The 19,825-nt window shown below is 42.6% G+C and overlaps 1 protein-coding gene across 1 annotated transcript; it reads right to left on the minus strand.

Moving 5' to 3' along the window:
* Positions 1-406: 406 nt before the first annotated feature.
* On the minus strand, positions 407-8,621 carry LOC113289647 (lysine-specific histone demethylase 1 homolog 3-like). The gene is made up of 8 exons (XM_026538974.1): positions 6,376-8,621; positions 5,624-5,765; positions 3,073-5,424; positions 2,874-2,967; positions 2,256-2,716; positions 1,452-2,165; positions 1,260-1,334; positions 407-1,145 (listed from the first exon to the last, which is right to left on the minus strand). The coding sequence occupies exons 1-8, from the start codon at positions 8,211-8,213 to the stop codon at positions 1,080-1,082; spliced, it is 5,742 nt and encodes a 1,913-aa protein (XP_026394759.1). The 5' UTR covers positions 8,214-8,621; the 3' UTR covers positions 407-1,079.
* Positions 8,622-19,825: the final 11,204 nt, after the last annotated feature.

Consider the following 19,825-nt stretch of genomic DNA (forward strand, 5'->3'; position numbering starts at 1 on the left):
ATTGTTAGCTCTCCACCTGGCACCAGCGGCATCGAGTCGTCAACTACTCCGGACGGTGTTAATGGGCTTTTTGATGGGCTTAGGATTCGGTAAAACCAAGTTGAAAGTTGAAACGTCCTCTGGAAATCGATCAGGTTCACGCTCACCGTTCAGTTGATAGGAAACAGTTGCCGTTTGGTGCAACTCTTAGTACCCTTCTGTGGAACTTACTTTGGCTTTCAATCCATCCGATTCCAAAGCGTCAAGCAACTTGAAATGGTAAGATCCCACGCTTTTAAGATCGAAAGGCAACAAGTTACTTGCCGGCCTGCATCACTGGTCACATTTTTGACAAAGTTCTTACAAATTAATAAGAAAAGAAAAAAGAATGATAATGCAATGGTTTCAATGAAAGTAACAGTACGAATTGTCAGCTGAAGGGCGGAGAAATAGACATTTTATATTAGCTGATTGTGGTCAAACTGTACAAAAGTTGATAAGGGGAAGAATTGAAAGCTAATTGCTGAACCATTATAATGGTGATCCCCAAAACAAAAAAATGGGAAATTTGCTAACCTAGTAAAAAGCAAGAATACAATATGGATGGGAGGTGTCCAATTTTTTGTGACCAGGAACAGTGTACTCCCAACACTTGCTTTTGTGATCATTTGCAGGAAACTCCTTGGTTGATATCACCTATGCCACGCCCAAAATCTGGTGGCTTTCAAGATTTTGTACAATTGGTCGATCCACCAAAATTTTAAGCAATTTCCACAAGTGAAGAAACTGGCACAAAGTGATGCTTTGAGATCATCAGAGATAGACTCTTCAGAATGACTTGCCCTGGTCCTGAAGTTCAGCAAACCAAGCATCAAACTTACTTTTCCACTGAACCCAGTGATCTCCGCTGCCAACAGTTGATGGCAGCTGGGGTAATGCTTCTGTACATCCTTCCCATATCAAAGATGTCATTCATCATGCCATACCCTGATTCAAAATGTGGTCAAACTACACAAGAACAACCCAAGCACACATTTCTTCATGTGTCTGAGGAAGGGCCAGGGGTAATGGTCATCATCACCAAACAATCAACAGCAACCTCATGGTTTGTCAACTGGGTTCAAGGCCATATGCTTCTCTATCAACTTGTCCACAAAAGAACGTATCTACAAGTTCATATATATAATAATCATACTGTTAAGATATTCCCAACAAAAGAAATATCGGATAACCAAATGTTGATAGCTTTTGATATAAAGATGAAACTGATAACAGCATACCTTATTCTTCCGCTTGTAGTCGAGAAACACAGATATGCTCATGGATTTTTCTGCATCGGTGGTCTGCTCCATGACCTGATAAAAAGATACCACGAAATAAACATGAGAGAAGGAAAATGGCAGTGGCTACTACCTCCTACAGAAGAGAAGGATATAAAGTTTACTGCCCCGGAATGAAACAAAGTAACCTACCTTTGTCGAACTTTTCTTCATTATTGACTTGTATCCTTCCTTATCAATCTTCCTAGCTTTGTATAAAGGCATGAGCAGTGATCCTACGTAATCCACAACGGCCTTTTTAATACGCTCCGCCCCTCTTGGGTGTTTATCAAACATCAGGTTGTTTGCGGCAGATTGAGAAACGGAACTTTCTTCTACCCTCTTCTCATGCTTCTGGTTGTGTACATTCATTGTTGTGTTTGAATCCTCTTCGTCCCTTGCGTCCATCATTGGATGATAGAAATCAGAACTGACTGCTGCGGCTTGGAATTGCCATCTCTCAATGTCATGATAGTCCTTCACCCCTCCATATCCAGCACTGTCAACCCAAGCTTGTGTTAATCTATTGTCATTGGCCGCACTTTCTCCTGAATGCTCTTTCATGTCCACTTGGTGAGGATCCTCATTCGAATAGCCGTGTTGGGTATAGTTATCGCCGGACATTCTCGAACTGTCAGGATTGACACAGGCAGCGGAGAAATCAACTGACCAATCTCTAACTCTGCAGTTCCTAGAGTCTATCTCTGATATACAATCTTGTCTTCCCAAAGCGCCCCCTGGCCACCTTTTTCTAAAATCAACATCATCCATTTGTGCATATTGTTCTCTTCTAGCAAACTTGTGAAATGATGGTATCTTAGGAAGCTCGCGCAGTGAGCTGCAAACCGCTTCTGAAGAGGCATATGCCTGAAGGGAATATCCAGCAACAAACTGTGACTACATGATATTGCAACCATAGAGAAATGCTAATTGAAAGTTCAAAATAAAAAAACAAACCTGTGCAGCTGCAAGAGCAGCAGCTCGAGCTGCTTCAGCAGCAGCAAACGCAGCTTGCTCTTCTTCTGACATTAAAACAATGTCATCCTCCACCTTAGAATCCAGGCTGACTGCAGTGCCTTGGGATCGTAGCGAGTTGACTTCAGACTTCGAGTCGGTAACAGCATCCAGTTTGACTAGCTTAGAGTTTGCCTTCTTATTGTTTACATCAGATGGTGAAATGTCCCCTGGGGAAGTTGAACCCCGAGTCATGCGTAACAGCTTCCCTGAAGGTGTGTCCTTAGATAATTTAGCCTTCAATGAATCGGATGCAGCTGTCTGCCTTAACAACTTTAATCTACCATTAGAAGTTTTCCCCTTGCGGAAGACTTCAACCCAGACGCTCACCAACTGACTTGCCACAGCTCGGATGTCACGACTAGTATGTACGCAAACTTTCTCCTTTATAGTTTTTCCTATACCTGTAGGGATAATGTTAGGTATACGGACTATCAGATTATAAACATATTAAAAATGTTTATGAAGAAATTGAGAAGCCTAAACAGAAATCAAAAAGATAAGGACATCAAGCTTATATGATCATGCTGTTATATGCAAAGGAAAATAGGAGATATGTACCTGATAGACGAACAGCAAGCAGATCGGTTGACACAAGCACAAGGAGACGAACACAGTGACGCAGGAGTTGAGTCCCATCTTTTCCCATTGAATCCTGTTTTGGAAAGCAACAGATGATTCAAGATAAGTTTCTCCAAAATCTAAATACATTATACAAAACAAGAATAAAAAGGAAAGGAATACAAGGATAAAGATGTACCAAAATCCATGAGTTGAGGATGCCAAGTCCATCTTTTGTGCCCGCAAAACACTTAAGAGATTCGATTGGAAGATTTAGCAACTCTTTAGCCAAATGTAGTCGACCGGCAGTAGTCTTTGCATGATTGAACATGTCCCGCAACAATACCTTCTTAGACAACATTTGGCGTCTATCCGAAGAATTCTTGTACAGTACATTTGAGAATTCAACTGCCTCGAGTCTCTTCAATATGTCCCTCACTTCGTTTCTTTCACCATCTGACTGTTCTTGCGCAGACTCCATCGCTTCAACTTCAGCTGTATAATCACTGCCAGTATTAAGGATGTCAATTATTCGAACTGCTTCTCGAAGACCGCTCATCATTGCACCACCAACAGTGTCCGGGTGCTCCTTGCAGGTAGCTTCACCAGCAAAAAATAAACAGTTCTCAACAGGTCTACCAAGAATATCATAATCCTCCCCCGATGACCCAACAGCAACATAAGAGTAAGCCCCTCGGCTGAAAGGATCATTGCCCCAATTTGTAACTACTGATGCAACTGGCTCAGGTACCGAAGCTTCGCCGAATAGTTTACGAAGAACACTTAACGCATGGCCCACATGGTACGAGGAGCTTACACTTTGGCCATCAATGGCTGCCTGCCCCACCACAAGGGCTATAAGAATTGGAGCTCCCGCTGTTTTCTTGACATTCCAAAACATAAAGCACTGGCCCCTTTGTCCAGTTTCCTCAGCAGTTGCTCCAAAGTAGTCTACTGAATCATCCCAAAACACTTCAGGAAATTCCAAAACAACTTTGTTCAGAACACCAAAGCCAAGACGCTGGATCGACGAAGATTTCCACTCAGGTAGAGCAGGAGAAAATTTTATAGTCTCCGCCTTCAAGCAACCCAGCGGAACAGTAATAAGAACTGCTTCTGCTACAAACTCATTACCAGTGCTTGTGGAAACCTTGACACTTCTGCGTTGCCCTCCTGTTTCTGCAGTGCTATATGAGATTTCCGTAACCACATTGTTCAGGTGTATCTGGATCCCATCTCCTAAAGATTCAACAACATTGCTGTAACCCCCTTTGATCATACAGTGGGCCCCACCAAATCCTCCATAAATATCATCCTGATTCCAGTAAGGAAGAGACACCTCTTTTAGTGAAGCAGCACAACCATATTCCAAGTGTGCAAAGTGCCAGTCCATCACTCTCCTCTCAAGAGGGCTCAGAATTTCCTCGTTAAAGTCAGTCCTGCATGAAACATCCTCCGAAGTACCATTGACTCTAGTCCGAAAGCCACCTTCAGATGTAGCGAGAATCCGGTCTTCAGCATCTGATATTGACCGAGCTGTACGGCGCCTCTTAAGGGCATATTCCAATCCATCCTCGAGAGACATTTTCATCGCACGATCGCCCTTCTGAGCAACAAGTACAACCATGTCATCAAGAAGACTATTATACTCAGCTTCAAGAGCTTCATCTAAATCAGCTTGAACTTTCTCACCCAACACAATATCATAGAGTGGGCAGTCGCTATTCAAAACAGTCAGTTCAAGTCCTAACTGGGAACAAATCAATGAGGACGGGTCTGGTCTCCTCTCGGTTGCAACATCAGCCTCCACACCTGTAATGATGCTAGCTCCAAGATCAACAGGAACTGATAGAGATGATCTATCTGTATAAACACGACCTCCCAACCTCTCACGAGCCTCAAGCACCGTAACAGAGAAACCTTGGCGTTGCAAATGACGAGCTGCAGTTAGGCCAGCAGGACCAGCTCCTATCACAATTATTCTCTTTTGAGCTTCCAGATCACACTGTGTAGTGATTTCCTCAACAGGGTCAATTACAACTGAGTTAACCCCACAGGAATCTTTCATCTGCTTTGGAGAGATAATATGAGGCTCTCTGAATTCCACTGCTTCACTAGATGGATCATCAATATTCAAAGTCTCTATATTGACTAATTTTTTAGGCAGATTCGAATCTATGAAATCATTTTCCTGATCACGATCAACTGCACATTCTTCGAATTCTATCAGAGCGGACAATTCTGATCCTGAGCTTAGGACATGAAGGTTATTATCTTTGGGGACTTCTTCTGCTTGCTGGATGAAAACGTGATTCTTTGCCTCCATGGGGTTCTCCAAACTCTGATGCTGGATGAACGCGTCATTCTTTGCCTCGATGGGGTTCTTTAAACTCTGGAATGGACCAACATCGAGGGCAATTTGATTATCCAAATCAACTAGGGGAGCTTCAGATTCTTCCTCAATTACAGTTTCTTTTAGAGCTTCAGTGAGCAATCTCGATTCAGACATTCTTTCCTTCTTGTCAGAAGCAACGCCTACATTTATATAACCCTGTAGAGAACTTGTCAGAAATAGAAAACGGAGCTGGAAGATTGAAAGAGTAGAATCAAGTACTCCATACGAAATGTATATTCAACAAACTGAGCCTCGAGGCCCTTGAAATCAAAGATATTGAGGTCTCTACTCCATTTTAAAAGAGTACAGAAATTAAAAAGAAAATGAAGATATTTAGTAAAAGTACAAAACTTACTCTATGGTCCAGAAATGCATAGATCTCACGGATAAGGGCCATTCGCGGTAGCTCCTCCTCAGAAGGAACTTCAGGAACACCACACTCTACAAGAGGCAATATGCGGCCCATGTCTTTACTCCACAGGCCTAAGATCAGATTCCTGCATTTGACAATCAAACATATCTCAGAAAATTAAAGCTTGTATCTTTTGTTATCTTCAAGAAGTCTGAGTTATACAAACAAAAAGGATTGCAAGCTAGAAGAACCACTATCGCGTGATCATTGAGGATTCAGTTTAGTCATCTCATCCAAGACACCAAAGCCAACCAAAAAATAATAATGGAATAGTGATATTTAATATTCAGAATGTAAAGAACGTAGACAAAGCGTTCGTTATAAAAGGGATGCCATATTGCAAATTGCGGTAAACTACAGGAAGATCACCAAATTTACCAAGTAACAATAATCAGAAATTAGATATATTCAACCAACAATGTGCAGAGTTTAAGTTTCCAGCAGCCAATAAGAAATGGGCAAAGGTGTGACATTTCCTCTACCAAAAAATGATTGCACCTGATATAGTATATATCTACTATAAGTATATAAGTAAAAGATTTACACAATGGCCTTAATCTGAACCTAAAAGTAGAGTCTTTCAGAAAAAGGAAGAACTCCATTGGAGTGTGAACAAACATTTGAACAAGAAAAATGATGCAAAATGAAGACGGCAATGGAAAGTAAATGATGAAATAGGCTTCAGGTTAACAGACCTGCATTCCAAGTATTCTTGAAGCCCACCTCTGCGCTTTAAGACCTCCCTGAATTTAATTTTCTCAACTGGACCAGCAGCACAAGCTTTTAAACCAACCGATACTGCTGCTGCACGACCATCATCGGACTGTAAAACTGCATTTGTGGGGTCACTGAACTCGTCTTTTGTTTTAGAAGGCCGATCCCCATTACTCATTCGGTTATTTTCGAAAATCCCCTGCTCGTGCAAAAGAAATTCCCAAGCAGTATCCCCCTCATACGCCATGTCCCCATGTCTACGCTTTTTTATCTTGCGTGACAGTTGTTTCTTATCCTTTTTTCTAGAATGAAGCGCCTTCCCTGAATCTTCATCATGATCAGAATGTTCATCAAACCTACTCCCAAATTTATCGGTATTTTCCATCTTTTCTGTGATAGAATCCGCAAAGTGACTTTTAGTGGCACACGAGAAGGAATGCTCCAAAACTTCTCCAGAAGGTTGTATTACATGATCATATTTAGCTGTTAACTCGGATGGACTTCGGCAGTGCATAGAAGATAACTTCTCAACATGCCGTTGCTCGATGGTATCTTCATAAAGTTGATTCAAACAATCCCCAGAGTCTAAAATGGTCCCTTTACACGTTTCTAGAACACATTCAGATGAATGATCATCATCGCCATTGGTGTTTCGTAAACATGTACTCTTGCTAGTATATTCTAATGTCTTAATTGTCTCCCCGTGCAAACGCTGCTTCAATAAAGCTTTGTGATCATGAGCTTCTTCTGTCTGTGTCATAGAATCATAACAGGATCCACCGAAACCCTCACCCTCATGCTTCACTGTATGGTCCTCAGGAATCACTTCAGACTCTGTAGCAAACTCATCAACATCCTTCTTAATCTCTGGGACAGAAGCAAGCACGCTAACTAAACCATCGCTAGACCGTATATTTTTGGGTGCTGAGAATTTGATATCAGTTCTGTAATCCTCCCCTGCAGAGCTACAGCTCAACCCAGCACCAGAAGATGGAATTCCGTCCCTTTGTTTCTGAGGATTTGAAGACAAAGGTTTCTTAACTAAACTAGTTTGTGATTTTTTAAGCAATCCAGATAATGAATCCAGCCTATCACCAGAAGCATTGTCACAACATAAAATCCCCTCTTTCTCTTCCATCGCAGATGTCTCTTGTAATCTTTGCATGCCAGATCCCTGATCTGACCCATCATCTAAACTAGAATTATCTCCTCCCTTCTTCTTCTGCATCACATGATCCCTGAATCTCTTCCGTTTCCCTTTCGGCTTATCTTGTAAAATCTCTTCAACCAAAGATGAATCTAGAGCATCATCACCACTACATACCAAACTTTCCTTCACCTCCTTTGAGCCTAACCCAACATCACTGAAACCAGAACCATTTCCTTTCCCTGTCCCAGATCTATCATCTTGACCTACTTTAGGTTTTTTCACCTTCTTCCTAAAACTAGCCAAGGTAGTTTCCATTTCACCAGAATCGTCGTGCTTAGAAACACGAACCCTAGCTTCACCCTTTCCAACCTTTCCAACATCTCCTAATCCAGCCTTAACTTTCTTAGGGTTCTTAAGCTTCTTAAAAAGAGATCCTATTGGTTCATCATCACCCGAATCAACTATAACATGAATTGGCTTTTTCTTAGCTTCTTTATCCATTTTCACATCATCTTCATCAACCCTAATTTTATTTGAAGATAATAACTCCTCTCCTTCTAACACTAACCCACCATTAATGTCTGAATTAACATGCAAAGTTTCAACTCCCATACTTCCTTTACCAACCAAATAACTCTCATCATTCGTAAATATCTGCTCAATAACCATCAATCCCCCTTTATAACATCCACACACAAAAATGTTTATCAACCCTAATACCTCCAAATAAAATCAATAGATTCAATTCCCATCACCACTGCTATATTCAAATATATCTGAAATCTTACACGTACACCAATAAGAAATAGGATATCGATATTTTCTAACTTACAAAAAAAATATATATATAAAAAATCTAGGGTTTTCAAGAAAGGGTTTGGTGTTGATGTACAATAAATTATTTGTGTGTTGTGAAGAATATATGAAACACTAACTAACTACTACACCTGTATTGTGTGTATCTGGAGTTCGGAGCTTGAAGCTTCCGGTCTGGTCTCGTCAATGGTGTTGGGATCTGTAGGGAACAGATGAAGTGCGCACGTTAGTCGTTAGCAAAAGAAGCCCTCGTCTTTTAAAACTTTTCTTCTTTTTTTGTTTTTGGGTTCGGGTAACTGGTAGTCCAAATAACTAGGGCTTGCTACAACAGAATAATTTTTGGGCTCAGTTCACTATACTTTAGACGGCGTAAGGGTGTCACGGCTGCCCTATTACAGAACCTACAACCGAACCGATTAGGGGAAAATCGGACCCAGCCATTTACTAATGGTTGGTTTTAGTTTAAAAAGATAAAAACTAAGAGTAATGGCTTCGGTTTTGGTTTGATGTGAAAACAAAACCGAATACCAATCATAAAGCCAATTAGTTTTAATGTAATTAATATCAACTGTTAGATCTACCTTAGATTAAATGTGTTTAATCTTATCCGTATGCTTACACTATAAAAGTCTATATTTAATTTTATGTGTAATTTTTTGTCTCGCTATGTTTTTATCCTTCATTTTATTTCATTTTTGCTTATTTTCATTTTTTAACTACCAGTTACATGAAACTGACAAAACAATGGTAAAATCGAAACCGAATGGTAAAACTAAAAACTGAAACCGTTGGTTTATGGCACCGTTTTGGATAGGAAAATTAGAAACCGGAAGTAATGGTTTCAGTTCTGGTTTGGGAAAAACCGAACTGAACCGAACCGAACCATGAACACCCCTACTGAACTAAACTAGGTATTCCAAGTCTAGGTCATAAAGTTGGGCAATATATTGAAACTTTTAGAACCGATACAGGTGCTCGCATGAAGCAGGGATATTGTATTTAGGAAAAGGAAATAAGAATGGATACAGGTGCTCGCATGAAGCAGGGATATTGTATTTAGGAAAAGAAAATAAGAATGGATATCAATGATTAACCTAGATATTAAAAAATCTCTTTGGTAAGAAATGGGAGATTAAAGTGAAGAACATTTGCAAGAGATTCTCATAGATGAGAAGAAATTTGTTAAATGAAGTTTTTCGCGAACATCTCCTCCAAACTAGGGCTGCACATGGGTTGGATTGGGTCGGTTTTGGCCTCACCCACCATCCAATCCACTGATGGTGGGTAATAGAAGTTGTCACCCGCAACCAACACAAGATTACAATGGGTCGGTTGACGGTGGGTTGAATCGGGTGGGTGGTGGGTTACCCACCATAAAATACAATGAACATTACATTACAGTCTCACTGTTAAACTTACTTGTATACAAATAACTAAGACTCTTACAGATTGGATGTAATGGCTGTGAATACCAATATTTTGCAGAGCACGTGTCACGATCTTAGTAGCCGCATACGTGTCTAAAACTGTATAGCCTTCGCTAGACAGAGGAGCCTGAGTAGCAAGGGATACCTCCGCAGATCTGCTTTATATCATCCCAAGAGAAAGGACGTGAACGGTCAAGATAAAGGAAGAAAAAGTCTAGTCTACATAGGGTCAGCTGGCAAAGGGACAGAGGTAGATGACGCATCCAATCAGCATTAAATGCTCTGATTCTTATCTACACGCATGAGTCAAAGCACGTGGAGAGAGGAAGCGTGTCAGAACCCGATTGGCGGAAGCAAGCGGTGAACGAAGGTACAACGCGCACTGAGGCTGGGTAGTTCCCAAAGGAACGTGGGTCAGCTGAGGTGGCGAGATACAACTGGAGAAGCATGCGGTGGACGAAGGTACCACTGGTACGGAAGGTATATCAGCAGATGATGGACCCAGAGGCAGCAAAGATATACTAGGAGCAGAAGAGGCTATAAATACCAAGCTTCACCAACAAATTAAGGGGATTCAATATCTAGGAGAGAAGATCTAGTCTTAAGCTTATACCTCTTTAATGTTTAGAACTTAAGTAGTTATTTCAACTTGAGTTCTCTCTATTACTTTGGGAAGCATTTAAGATCTTTGTAACCACCACATACTTAATACGATTCTATCACTCATTACCCCGTGGACGTAGACAAATGTCGAACCACGTTACATCTTGTGTCTCATGATAACTTAGAGGCTTTTACATTACTCTTATGTTCTTTGTTATAATTGTGATCTTAGATACCATTTATTGCTTAGCTTAATCAGTTCAACAGAGGTATCGATACTCCTTAGTATCAGATCCTTTGAGCTGTACACATCACGTAGGCTACGGGAAACGAGTAGTCCCAGTTTGGCACCCACCGTGTTTTGCTCACGCACCGGAGTTTAGACACAGTTTATATTTTGCTTATACATCTTCTGAAACGAAGGGGTCTGTGTTTCAGCGGTGAATTTCACTATCTAATGATTCATTCATCCATTTCTTGTGTATGTTTTTGGAGTTCATAGCCTCTAAAATCGTGCCACGCTACAGATCCGCAATAAACTTTCAAAAAACACACTCACAAAACGCCAAAATGTTTTTTTTTACTAAAACAGCACACCACGTTTCAGATATGAGAACCTTTGACTGACAGAGGAATCTCAGTAAGATTTTAAGGATAAAAGATCTTCTAACACATTTAATAGCCCTGTTTTTCACAAGATCTGACACCCCTTTTTCATTGGTTTTGGACGTTTTAAGGTTGTTTTTCCCAAGGGTGTCATAAGCATTTAATACCCGTCTTTCAAAAGCTTTATTTCAGTCCTTTTCTGAAAAAGTTGTTTAACAATCTTCTGTGTCAGAGCATTAATTGCTACTTTAACGAAGGCACCTAAGTAGCAGAAATTTTTCGTCTTTTCTGTCACCGCAGGTTACCAAGAACCAAAGGTATGTATAAACCAACCGATGCACCAATAAACTCACGACCAGCTATCACAAGAGGGAGATCCCAAAAGCCATCTCAAGCAAACCAAAGAAATGAAACGGAGGACGGCCAAAGTGAAATAGCAAGAAGAACAGTTGCTAACAAATCACCTATTCCTGCTGAAGGGATGGGGCAAACATCAGGAGCTCAACCAATATACGGCATGCCGTTACCGGAGCATGCAACTACGACAAAGCCACCTGCGGCCAACGCAGGGTTGTCCAGAACCTTAGCCCCTAGGGGACGAGGGTTGGGAAACCTAACTCCAATTCAGATAGATCCAGACGCGCCAATTATAGAATAAGGAGCGGAGAACTCTGAAAATCCAGACGATAGCACTACTCAGGGAGGTGGAGCCCACAATGAAGATCAAATGGCGGCACAAATAGAAGCTTTGTTACTCCATAACAAGGAAAACGAAGATGCCATGCACAACATGGCTCAGGAGAATCAGAACCTCAAAGGTATGTTAAACACACAGATCGAAGGTTCCCAAACTCACCCCCCGCAACGGAGGCGTGACAACGGAGCTATCTCAGGAAGACGAAGGGTGGATACCAAACCACCAAAGGCGACTCAACCTAGAGGAGCAAACAAAGCACATCACGATCCAGACGAGACGGATTCAACATACAACCCTCCCAAAGCTACTACGACGAAGCATTTTCTAAAGATGCTCACAATGTGAACATGGTCATGGAACAAATGGAGAAAATGCGGAAGGAAATCCAAGGCTTAAAAAATGGTCACGCAGGCGCGCGATTGGAAGAGGTACTACAGGAAGCAACTACGTCTCTGCTATCCTTTCGCATTTTGAGGGAGTCCATCCCTCTGAAATGCCCGGTACCTACGTTCCAAGCATACAATGGTACCTCCGATCCCGCAGCACACCTACGGTATTACACTTGTGTTCTTGCCCATTGGGAGAAAAACGAGGTAGTACTTTGCGGATACTTCCCAGCAAGCTTAACAGGATCAGCACTAGCATGGTATGACAACTTACCAGCAAACTCAATTGACTCCTTCGAGAAATTCTCCACGGTGTTCTTGGAGACGTACATGTATAACAAATCAACAAAGGCTGGGTTAGATAGGATATTTGTTTTAGCCATCGGACCCCGCGAAACACTGATGCAGTACACAGACAGATGGCAAAAGACATGCCAAGCAATTGGGAAAGTCAATCCAGAAATTAGCATAAACTGCTATAAGTACGGACTTGATAGAACCTCGGCCATCTTCGTGGAGCTCCACAACAAAGCCTTAGATTCTGAAGGCGAGCTCAGAGTTGTCCAAGACCGATACATCAGACTCGAAAAAATCCAGAAGGACAACCCCAGGGCACAAACAAAGACAGTAGCAGCTCCGCAAAGGACCAACTCTCTGGAACCAATTCCGGAGATACCTAAGCGACACAACGAAGTAGGGGGCAGAGCCAGCTCTCGATACAAGCGATCCAAACACGAAGATGGAAAAAGAGGCAAAGGAAGAGAAGAATTTGCAGATAAAGTGTACACGAAGATGAACACAACTTTTTCTCACATCCTCAGCAAGGAGGGATCAAAGCCGGGCTTTCCTTACCCTAATACTAAGGGGAAGCAGCCTGACAGAACGAAGGAATCTAAGAAGTACTGCGCATACCACCAATACTATGGGCATACCACTGATTCATGCTACCACCTCCACAATGTGATTCAAAGATTCATTAATGAAGGTAAATTCATGGAGTACGTACAACTGCAGCCAACAGGGACGGAGGACATCCCAAAGAAAAGGGTTGAACTACCCCAGGATGGGAAATACATCAACATGATCACCTTCTCCAACGGAGGTCAAGAAGAGATGCTCGAAGATATCCTCGAATTAGCTCGAAACAGAAAGAAGGTCGAAACCCACGAAGTATTCAAGCTAAGCGGACCACCTTCTAGCACTTGGGAGGACTGGATGGCTACACCATTAACCTTTTCAACAAAAGATGTCAACCAAGAAGTGGAAATGCACAACGATCCACTGGTAATCACCCTCCCAATACATGGATGGAATGTTACGAAGGTCCTCGTTGGCGGAGGAAGTTCGTTAAATGTGCTATTTTACGAACCATACCTACGTATGGGACTGACAGCAGAGCAGATGAATTCTTCCACTTGCACGATATATGGGTTTAACGGAGCAGTCTCTAGACCAAAATGAGAAATTGTTTTGCAGGGACACGTGGGACCCTTAGTAACCAGCACACGCTTCTGCGTGGTAGAAGCACCTTCGCCCATACAATGTGATCATGGGCAAACTATGGGTTCATAGATTACGAGGAACATCTTCAACGATCATCAGTACCTACGCTTCCCGACACCTATGAGAGAAATGGAGATCAAAGGTGACCAGCAAGACGCGAGGCTATGAAATTTAGCAGAAATCCGACTCAACGAAGAAAGAGTTTCTGCTCAGCAGCATGAAAGAAAGAGGCGTAAAGCAAATACTAAGGAAGTGCAGAACGCAACACCCTCCGCACACAAGGACGCCTCCGCACACAAGGATGTCTCAGCACCAGAATCAAACACCGCCACCAATCCAGGTGCAGACATCTCCACCAAATAACAATTACAGAAAAGCACTCCTCACATCTCCTCGCCAATTGAACCAACAAAGAAAATCAACATCGGAACGGAGGCATAACCAAAGATGTTAAGCATCGGAACGTTGCTTGAAGATGAAGAGGAAGTGCAGATACAAAGGTTACTAAAGGAATACACATATGTCTTTGCATGGTCAATGGAAGACATGTCAGGAATTGATCCGAACTTTATCTCACGCCACCTTCGGCTCAAACCGGAGATACCACCATTCAAGTAACGCATACATAAGGTGGCGGACATCTACCATGAAGGGGTAGAAAAGGAATTGCAATAGTTACTTAAAGAAGGATTTATACGATAAGTCAAATATCCCACGTGGATATCCATCATGGTCATCGTTCCAAAAGTTACTTTGCATCGATTTCAGCAATCTTAACAAAGCGTGCCCCAAAGACAGTTACCCACTGCCAAATATCGACCAACTGGTCAATGCAACAGATGGTCATCAAAGATTATCCTTCATGGATGGATACTCAGGCTATAACCAAATAGCCCTTGAAGAAGAAGATCAGAAGCACACTGCGTTCTTTACCCCACGAGGATTGTATTGTTATACAAGGATTCCTTTTGGACTAAAAAACGCGGGGGCAACATACCAACGATTAGTAGACAAAATCTTCAATCCATGGATAGGCAAGATACTGGAGGTCTACGTAGATGACATGCTTGTCAAAAGCAAAGAAGTAAAAAACCATCTCTCATACCTAAGGGAGGTATTTGAAGCCATGAGAAAATTTCACATGAAGGTAAACCCGGACAAATGTACGTTCGACGTTACCTCAGGAAAATTCTTAGGCTACTTGGTCATCAAACGAGGAATCGAAGTATATCCTGAAAGGGTCAGAGCGATAATGGAGATGCCATCCCCGCAAACGCTAAAAGGAGTACAAAATCTAAACGGAATTTTAGCTTCCATGGGAAGATTCATATCCAGATTGTCAGATAAGTGCAAAGCGTTCTTCGATACGCTAAGGAAAGGAAACAGGTTTACATGGACCAAAGAGTGTGAGCAAGCTCTTCACAAGATCAAGGAATACTTAGCATCAGTTCCCATCCTGCAAAATTCGGAGCCAGGTGAGACACTCACCCTATACCTAGCAGCAACGAGCTACGTTGTAAGCGCAGTATTGTTAAGAGACCAAGGGCAAGGAGAAAAGCCCATATACTATGTTAGCAAGACACTCAGTTCGGCGGAGCGTAACTACACCAAGGTGGAGCAACTCATATATGCCTTAGTAGTAGCAACAAAAAAGCTAAGGATATATTTCGATGCGCACACCATCAGAGTTTTCACAAAATCTCAGATAAGCCAAATCCTTGACAGCACGGAGAAGTGGCAAAATGGAATGCCATGATCAAACAGTTCCATATAATCTTCGAAACCAGGAAAGCGGAGAAATCACAAATCTTGGCAGACTTCTTAGCGGACTTAGATCTAAACGACGAAGCGGAGATAGACGACATTCCAGGTATGGAGGAAGAAAAGCCGGAACCAGAAGACCTCTTGGAACCGCAGAACGCACGAAGGTGGGAAATATTCGTAGACGGCTCCTCAAACGGAGAAGGAGCAGGCATAGGGATCGTGATAACGACCCCTACTGGAGACCGACTCATCTATGCATTCAGGTTAGAATTCGAGCAATACATCAATAACATCACGGAGTATGAGGCAGTCATACATGGCCTACGATTGGCACATGAGTTGGGCTTGTCAGATGTTCGTTTAACTAGTGACTCGCAGCTGGTCATTAGACAAATAGAACTCAAGTATCAAACTTTGGATCCAATACTATCTTCGTACCTAAAGCTGGCACAGGAGCATGCGGCGAAGATCAACAACGTCGTGTTTAGGCACGTCTGCCGAAAAGACAACAGACACGCAGATGCCTTAGCATTCATATCATCAATGCTGAAGGACAAAAATACTACCTCAATCCAAATTGGGAGAATTTATGAACCTTCGATAGATGGATTAACCTCCGCTACCGAAGGTACCTTAGCTGTCCAAACCAGGGCTATGAGGGAAGCAGAAAAAGAAAAAGAAGACGAAAGAATGGAGGAACCAGACAATGAAGCCGAGGAGTCTGACGAAGATAAACCCATGTCAGATGAAAATGAAGATGAAGCTGAGGACGATTGGAGAATTCCAATTCACCAATACCTCGACAAAGGTACTTTACCAGCAGATGTCAAGGAGGCACGAAAACTCACGTCAAAAGCAGCAATGTACAGCCTGCGAGACGGGGTATTGTATAGAAGGTCATTTCTTGGACCTTTGATGCGATGCCTCTCACAAACCGAAGGTAAAAGGATATTGCATGATATCACAGCGGAGAGGCCGGCAATCATAGCGGAAGAAGGTCACTAGCAATCAAAGCTAAAATGCAAGGGTACTATTGGCTGAGCATGGACGAAGATGCGAAGAATGTAGCAAGGCGTTGTGAAAGATGCCAATGCTACGCAAGAAAAATCAGAGCGCCAGCAACGGAGCTTAACTCAGTCATCATCCCTTGGCCATTCGCCAAATGGGGTGTTGATATCGTTGGACCTTTGATAGAAGGGTCGTCAAAAAGAAGATATCTTATTGTAGCTACGGATTACTTCACCAAATGGGTGGAAGCAAGGGCTTTGGCAAGAATTAGGGACACGGATGTCTTCAAGTTCTTGTTCGAGCAAATCATCTGCAGGTTCGGAATACCAGCATCCATAGTCTCTGACAATGGCAAACAATTGGAGGGAAAGAACATAGATATGCTCTTTAATGCCTTCAACATTCATAAAAACAAGTCCACTCCGATATACCCTAAGAGCAATGGACAAGCGGAGGCCACTAACAATATGATAGCGATGAACTTAAAGAAGAAGTTGGGGGCATACAAGAAGAGATGGTGCGAACAGCTACACAATGTCCTATGGGCCTACCGCACTACAAGAAGAGCATCCACGGAGAATCTCCGTTCTTACTAACCTACGTAGCCGAAGCAGTCATTCCAACGGAGATAATACTGCCAACGACAAAAACAGAAGCGTGGGAAAAGAACCTAACAACAGACCTCATGCTAGAAAAGCTCGACGACCTCGAAGAAAGGCGGGAAGTAGCTTTGCAAAGGATGGTAATTATAAGCGAAGTCTAGCTCGTGAATACAACAAGCGGGTAATCCTTAGAAACTTTGTGGTAGAAGAATACGTGTTACGTCAAACACCACCATACCAAAGGAAGAAGGAATGGGGAAAGCTAGCTCCAACGTGGGACGGACCTACATCATACACGACATTGCTGGGAAAGGTTCATACTACCTAAGGAACCTCAAAGGGGAGGTATTACAACACCCTTGGAACGCAATGTACCTAAAGAAGTATTACCCGTAAGAGAATGGTTATCACTCAGGAGAAGAAGGGAAGGGGCGGAAGCCCACCATGTTCTATCCCTGATCAAAGGTATTATAAACCTAACTAATCAATGAAAGAAACTTTTTGCTAAGAGAAAGTGTATGTTGATTAAAACAAAGTGGGTTAGAATAGACACCCTCCGTCAGAATTGACGATGAGACAAGGCACGACATAACTGCGCATATGTCAATCTCGGATCCTAAGGGCAAACGAATCCCTCCAAAAGGCAAATAATAAGCAATATATCCCATAAAGAGAGATACCTTGTCGAAGTAAAGCAGCAATCACGCTGAACGCGTAGGGTTACAGGAAAAATATTGCCCACGTAGGAACCCTCGCCACCACGGTACCTTCTGGCCAAAGGATACTAACGTAGGACGATGAATGTTCCACCAAAGGTTAAAAAGATAAAAATACCTTAGCACCTAGTGATGACTCGAACGTGCAAATAATTAGACACAATACGTCTATATATATATATATGAATTTAAAGGTACCATAATAGAGTTACCAAAAAGACTAACGCACCCCAAAAGTTGCAGGTGACAAAGGTCCGACAGTTACAAATAACGGAGCATTGTTTCAAAAGAAAGGAGACAACGAAGGCCCCTCAGCTGGGGGCATAATACAACAAAGGAGTTCGGTTAAAAACGAAGTCAGCATAACACAATCAAGGATAAGGAAGACGAGGAAAGGTGACACCCTCCGCTTGGAGCTCAGCCTCCGCAAAAGCATTGTTGATATAATCGATGGCAGAACGCTTAAACCGCGCCTCCATCTCAGAAGCCTGAGCTGACAGATCAGAAGCCGACTTCTGACGAAGCTCCCTAAGCTGAGCACTGAGTTGATCGTTAGCTCGCTGAAGAGCCTCAGCCTTAAATTTAGCAGCACATCAAACTGGCGAGATATTTCCAACTGGGATATCTGACCCTCGAGGTTGCTGATCTTAGCATTTGCACCCACCAGCTGCTCTTGGAGACCTACGGATACGAAGGATATTAGAGACAATGCAAAGCAACTAAAGATACGAGGAATACTACGAAGGGAATAGTCATCCTAAGCTACCTCCGGCATGGATATGGGACTCTTCTAAACTATGTGAGCTTCAGCAAGGTCCACCTCAGCCGTATCAAGATCATCCAAAAGGGTATCCCTTTCAGTCCGAAGATCGTCAACATCTATGCGGAGCGACGCATTCTCAGAAGATAAAGCTCGGTACACATTCTCTAACTCTTCAAATCTTTTTACTAAGGATGCATGAGACATAGAAGAAGGCACGGAGCCGGCGTCGACAAGTTTGTTCTTAAGGGAGCAGACCTCGGAGGTCAATACATTACGCTCTGCAGTGACCTTGGCTAAAGAAGCGCAAGCATCTTCAAAATCAGCATGATATTTCTTACGAATAACTTCTTGAGCAGAGAGACGTTTCTCAACTAAGGCAATATCCTCCTTTTGCTTTAAAATAAGACCTTCTTTCCATCTAAGGGCTTCGTCACACTCCTTACGAAGCGCAACCATCTGCTTCACTAAATCAGCATTATGGGCAGACTCAAGGGAAAGCTGGGCCTCATTATGAACGGTCACATTCATCAACCTATCAGACTTCTTTTGGTAATACCAGACGTCGGAGGTTAGCTTAGCCACTTGATCTTGGAGATATCTAAGTTCACTAGAACTACTGGCTGGCAGACGAAGGTTGTCTCAGAACCAAGCAACCACAAAGTAAAGAAACAAGCTAAGGAGAAGGAAAAAACTAACCAATAGATTTGGAGGACTCAGTGGCTAAGGCAGAATCAGCAGCTTTACGACCCTCCTCGGCAACCTTAGCAGCGTTATTAGCTCTCTCAAGAGCCAATAAGCAAGCTTCCAGAGACCTCTGCGTCTTCCTCAGGTCACCCTCCAACGAAGATATCCTAGCAATTGAAGCAGCATCACTAGACGAAGGCTGCTGAGCAATAGCAAGGGCATAGTCTTGACGAGCACGCTCCAGCAGGGCACTCAGATGAGTACACTTAGCCCTATATACCTTAAACAAGGTATAACTAACATCGATTTGCTTGCAGAGCTGCAAACAAGGCAGTATGAGAGCAGGCGAGGGAGTAAATCGAGAAGAAAGGCGACAAAGTAAGAATCACTTACCGAGAATGCTGAGAGACGAGGGAGAAAGCTGGCGTAGGTATCCATAAAAGCTTCCATTTCTTGAATGTTACCCCCGGTCGATCTCACCAAAGCTTTGAATAGAGCGAAGACAATCAGGATCAAAGAACAAGTCTTTGGCAGCACGGTACTGAGCAGACAAGACATCCAACTGCGAAGCTATCTCAAAAGAACTACCAAGATGATGATGGTCAACTCCAAAGCAAAGGGACCCTTGGAATTACGAAGGATGGCCTCAAGAATAGCATCATCATAGCTACTAAGCTCAAGCTCTCCGACATTCGACCTTGGCTAG

Source organism: Papaver somniferum, chromosome 1, assembly GCF_003573695.1.
Source record: "Papaver somniferum cultivar HN1 chromosome 1, ASM357369v1, whole genome shotgun sequence".
Classification (NCBI taxonomy): domain Eukaryota; kingdom Viridiplantae; phylum Streptophyta; class Magnoliopsida; order Ranunculales; family Papaveraceae; genus Papaver; species Papaver somniferum.

What these genes read in the sequence shown, in the direction of transcription:
- LOC113289647 (XM_026538974.1), bottom strand. Translation starts at nt 8,213, where the DNA reads ATGGTTATTGAGCAGATATTTACGAATGATGAGAGTTATTTGGTTGGT. An exon ending in CTGCTCTTGCAGCTGCACAG is followed by an intron (nt 2,166 to 2,255) that starts GTTTGTTTTTTT and finishes TATTCCCTTCAG; the next exon opens with GCATATGCCTCTTCAGAAGC. An exon ending in TGAAGAAAAGTTCGACAAAG is followed by an intron (nt 1,335 to 1,451) that starts GTAGGTTACTTT and finishes TCTTTTTATCAG; the next exon opens with GTCATGGAGCAGACCACCGA.